This window comes from Arachis duranensis, chromosome 2 (assembly GCF_000817695.3).
Source record: "Arachis duranensis cultivar V14167 chromosome 2, aradu.V14167.gnm2.J7QH, whole genome shotgun sequence".
Taxonomy (NCBI): Eukaryota; Viridiplantae; Streptophyta; class Magnoliopsida; order Fabales; family Fabaceae; genus Arachis; species Arachis duranensis.
This window is the reverse complement of record NC_029773.3, coordinates 88519133-88523368: the sequence shown is the minus strand read 5'-3', so window position 1 is coordinate 88523368 and position 4236 is coordinate 88519133. Positions and strand designations below refer to the sequence as shown.

General features: G+C 34.6%; 1 protein-coding gene across 4 annotated transcripts; it reads right to left on the bottom strand.

The window, feature by feature from the left end:
- Positions 1-282: 282 nt before the first annotated feature.
- Positions 283-3031, bottom strand: LOC107475767 (protein SUPPRESSOR OF QUENCHING 1, chloroplastic). Of its 4 annotated transcripts, XM_021135931.2 has the most exons (6): positions 2448-3024; positions 2003-2164; positions 1829-1907; positions 1381-1454; positions 1041-1238; positions 284-970 (listed from the first exon to the last, which is right to left on the bottom strand). In XM_021135931.2, exons 3-6 carry the CDS (start codon positions 1842-1844, stop codon positions 848-850), a joined length of 411 nt encoding a protein of 136 aa, XP_020991590.1. In that variant the 5' UTR covers positions 1845-1907; positions 2003-2164; positions 2448-3024; the 3' UTR covers positions 284-847. The 4 variants fall into 4 exon arrangements, 3 of the variants coding, with proteins under 3 accessions (XP_020991590.1, XP_020991589.1, XP_020991591.1); XR_008005883.1 differs by lacking the exon at positions 1381-1454 and having other exon boundaries at positions 283-970; positions 2448-3031; XM_021135930.2 differs by having other exon boundaries at positions 1829-2164.
- Between the last annotated feature and the right edge of the window lie 1205 nt (positions 3032-4236).

The following is a 4236-nucleotide window of genomic DNA, read 5'->3' as shown; positions in this document are numbered from 1 at the left end:
ATCAAACAAAAAATATTCTATAATTGTTTTATTCTCAGTATTTTTTATTTAGTATTATTTTGGACGATAATATTTTATTACTTATGACTCTATTATTATGTATGATCAATTATTTATTTATTTTGTCATTTTTAATAAAATCAATAATTTATATTATAACAAAATTATAATAAAAAAATTAATTTAAAAAATCAAAATATAAAAGAAAGTATTAAAAATGATAAAAAAATGTTGGAAAAAATTATTAAAATCAATAATGACCAATAACAAACCTAAACACACTTTAAGTGCGTAAAAGCTACCGTTTCTTGCGTCGAGTGAACGTGCTTTTAGAATACAAAATTATGTCTACGTTCAGAGAAAAAAAAGTTGCCAAACATTTCAACGTGTTTGCCAAACTCACCCTTAATAGTAATAGCGTATCAAATACCATAATCTCTTGTATGAACAGAATGAGTATATCAAGTAACGGAATTCCTAAAAATTTATATACCAACATAATCCACAAAATACTAGTCTAATTAATAAAAAAAAGAATAGCAAGATTGATCAGCTTCCAGCTTCGTCGCGACATCGGACCTGCAGTATTGTGACTAGCTCAATTGAGATAACCTCGAACACCTCACCACCTTCGGGCTTGAAGTCAGGGTTGTTTGTGTTCCCATCTTTCTCTGGCTCTGAAATTTCACCAATTTGTTTATGTGAATAGCCTTCCAGCACATCAATTGCAGGCACATTTGATTCCACATCCTTAATCCAACTCATCAGCTTGTTATGAACATCAAGGGAGACAATATTCTTGCTGCTGAGTAACTTTATCGAATCCTCTGTCTCCTCCATATCTCCACTAAATTTCAAGTACTGTCACCAATTTGTTAAAGGTGGCATCATCAAATGAACCATCCTGCAGACCTTGCTCCCAACTGCTACCGATTTGTACAATGAAGTTCCCATCAAGGTCGGTAACCACCTGAATACATTTTGGGATTTGAGGTTTAATTTGAAGTTAAGAGAGAGAGACAGAGACAGGGAGCACCCACTATACGGTTATGGTTGCTGTCAGAAATAAAAAGCCTGTTGTTGAGGATATCAATTGCTAGCTTTCCAGGGAACTTCAATGGAGATGCTGAAAGCCGAGGATCATTATCTTTCTCCAAATTCAACGTAATTGGTGTATTATCCAACAAATTACGTTTTCCATAAAACATCAGTGCTGCCTCCACAAAATCATCAAGATCCTTTCCAAAACAGGAACAATGCAAAACTTTTTTAAATCACCACACTGTAATAAGCTTAATAGCTATAACAAGAATGACTACAAGTATCAGTATATTTCAAAATTATATTTCATTAATTCAACATATCAATTTGAATCAGTACCTTCTTGTGACATGCATACAGTTTATACAACAATAAGTCCAGAAATTCAGGACAACAACTTTTCCTTTCAGATCCTATCAAAAGATAGAATCACAATCCAATGAGTTATTGCAAATCTTTTATTTGGATTATAACACAAGCTGAAGAAAGGTACCCTGCGAGCCAATGCCAACATTTTGACCAAGGATTTAATTTATGCAATAAGTTCTGAGGCTGACTAGTTCTTCGACACGACCATAAAGCTTTTGCACTTATGATTGAAAGGTACATTTGAAACTCATTAGAGATGAGATATTTTACCCTTATCAAACATGTTAAAGTTTTGAACTGGGTAGCCTTTTAAGATTTTATAACTATACATAGTGACATCATGCTATAAGATGCAAAAATAGATAAACTGGTGAAAATCTGTGACATCATCAAATATTCATTTCAAGGCATACATTACCTTCTTTCTGTTCCATGGATGGTTGGGTGACTCCAAACAACAGATTCTATATTGCTTTGGGTGAAGCATATTGCATTGCCTGTGGTATAGCGGTTAAACAGCTAGACATGATTGACTTCCATACCAATTGTATTGTATGTATACCATGTATATTGCTACTCAGTTTAATTGTACCTTCCAGTTACTAATGGTGAAAACAAGGCAAGAGATAGCAATACCAAGACTCATGAACCCTCTTATCTGCAATGGCATGTCTATCATCTTTTTCAACAGCAAGCATAGCAGAGGAAGATTGTGCAGAATCATTTGATGTTTTAGATCCCTGAACCCTCTTATCTGCAATGGCATGTCTACATAAGACCTCACACAACATAATATCTACACTCTTGAGCAGTATCCAAGAACAATTGTTAGAAAACAGCTAATCCTGAGATGTACTTTGATAAAGCAATAACTATAATATATTAAGTGATTCAACCAGTAATAAACAAAGCATCTTGCAATAAGAGATATTGAGGAATTTAAAGTAAGCACAAAAAAATAAAGAAACATGAGTGATAGAAAATTAGGAATTTAAAAACCCTAAATTGAGGAAAAATGTGAAAAGATGTAAAAAGACCTAATATGCACTGATGGATGAACTTGGCCATGCCGGACTTGAAGACGAGAATATGGAGGCGACACTCGAGGAAGTTCTCAACAGTGAGAGAGAGAGGGAGGATATAATCGAGCTTGTTCTGCGTCTCGTCAAGGAGGTCGTAATGGAACATCCTCAGAGGCTTGGGCGTTGCGACCAGATCTGGAGAGGCGATGAACTGCGGTGGCGACGGCAAAACGACGACGGCGAGGCGAGCTCTCTCTCCTCTCTGAATCTCTCTGTTTTGCTCTTTTCTCAGATCTCCTCAGCCAACGGCACTGAGTCCACGCCCAAACTGTGCTCCGAGTGCTTCACATCCGCCGGAGCAAAAGCAAAACAAGCGGCAGAACTTGTCGGGGAAGACGACGCAGCGATGACACCGTGCAGATCTCCTCCCCTCAACCATGACGTGCCGTTGGTGCTTTCTTGTAATAAGAAATTCTGAAATTTTTTCAAATTCCTCTCAACCGTTATTTTACTTTAATTGTGAACCAACCCATGCATTTTTTATTATTTGAATTTATAACCTGGTCCTTCAAGGTCCAGATTATTCTTTTCCCACCGAAGAAAGCTCCTTGTACTATGACTTCAATTTCTACAGTATCTCATCAAAGAGTGCTCATCATAAGTTACAAAAATAATCCAACTCCAAAAAACATTATTGAGCCCAAAATTTTAATCATAAACGTTAACACAAAATAATAGTATAATACTTATTTAATTAATCTCCTTTATCTGCCACATGCTGCTCTCTAGTCAGAATTGTTGTTCTTTAGGGAACTAGTCAACACGTGTTTTGACAGTCTTTAACGTACAAGTTACAACCACAACGTTAACCGAGGAGTGGATTTTTTTTAGGCAGTGCTACGGTGCGGATGCTTATTTTTTTCAGCATGTACTGAAAAGACGTGGCTATTGACAAACAGCAACGCGTGTAAAAATTGTTCCATTGAACGAGACAGCTGCTGCATTGAACGAGGCAGCTGCTGCATTAAGTTCAGCTGCTGCAGGTCTTGTCGGCTGTTTGGTTTCTAATTATGTGAAATTAGGGGTCATAATTAAGTTTTTGGGTTTTTTTGTTGTTGACTCACCAGGTATGATAAAGGAATGGGTTTGGGTTGTTAATGGACCTTATGAGTCCATGGAATAACATAAAAAAAAGAGTTGGGTTTAGTGGAAGTATTATTTGACCTCGGAAATAATAATAATAATAATACAAAAATAAATTAATAAATTTATGTACAAATATATGTGTGGTCTAATTTATTTTTAATGTATATTTATATTCTAATATTTATTTTATAGAGTTAATAGTTAAATTCGTTTCTGAAAGATCATCCATTTTTTAAATTAGTCCTCAAAAAATTTTTAGTCATATTAGTCTTTAAAAGATAAAAGGTAAGTCAAATTGGTTCTTTCGTTAGTTAGATGATGACATGTTACGTTAAGTACCACGTGGCACGATGACGTATCAGGTTAAGTGCTATGTGGCATAATGACGTGATAGGTTAATACCACGTGTTACAAGATGATTGGTTGGCGTGTCAGTTCAATGACACCTAGCATGCTGCATGTCACTTGACATGTAAAAAAATTATTTATAATTAAAATAGTTCCTGAAAGTCCAGACGTAAGTTATTTTCATTCCTAAAATTTTAAAAATTAATCAAATTAGTCCTTATATAAATTTTTTATTTTTTTCGTAATATTAAATTTAAAATATTTTTTGATAGTATTAATTTTAATATATTATTTTTTAGACCTTAATAAA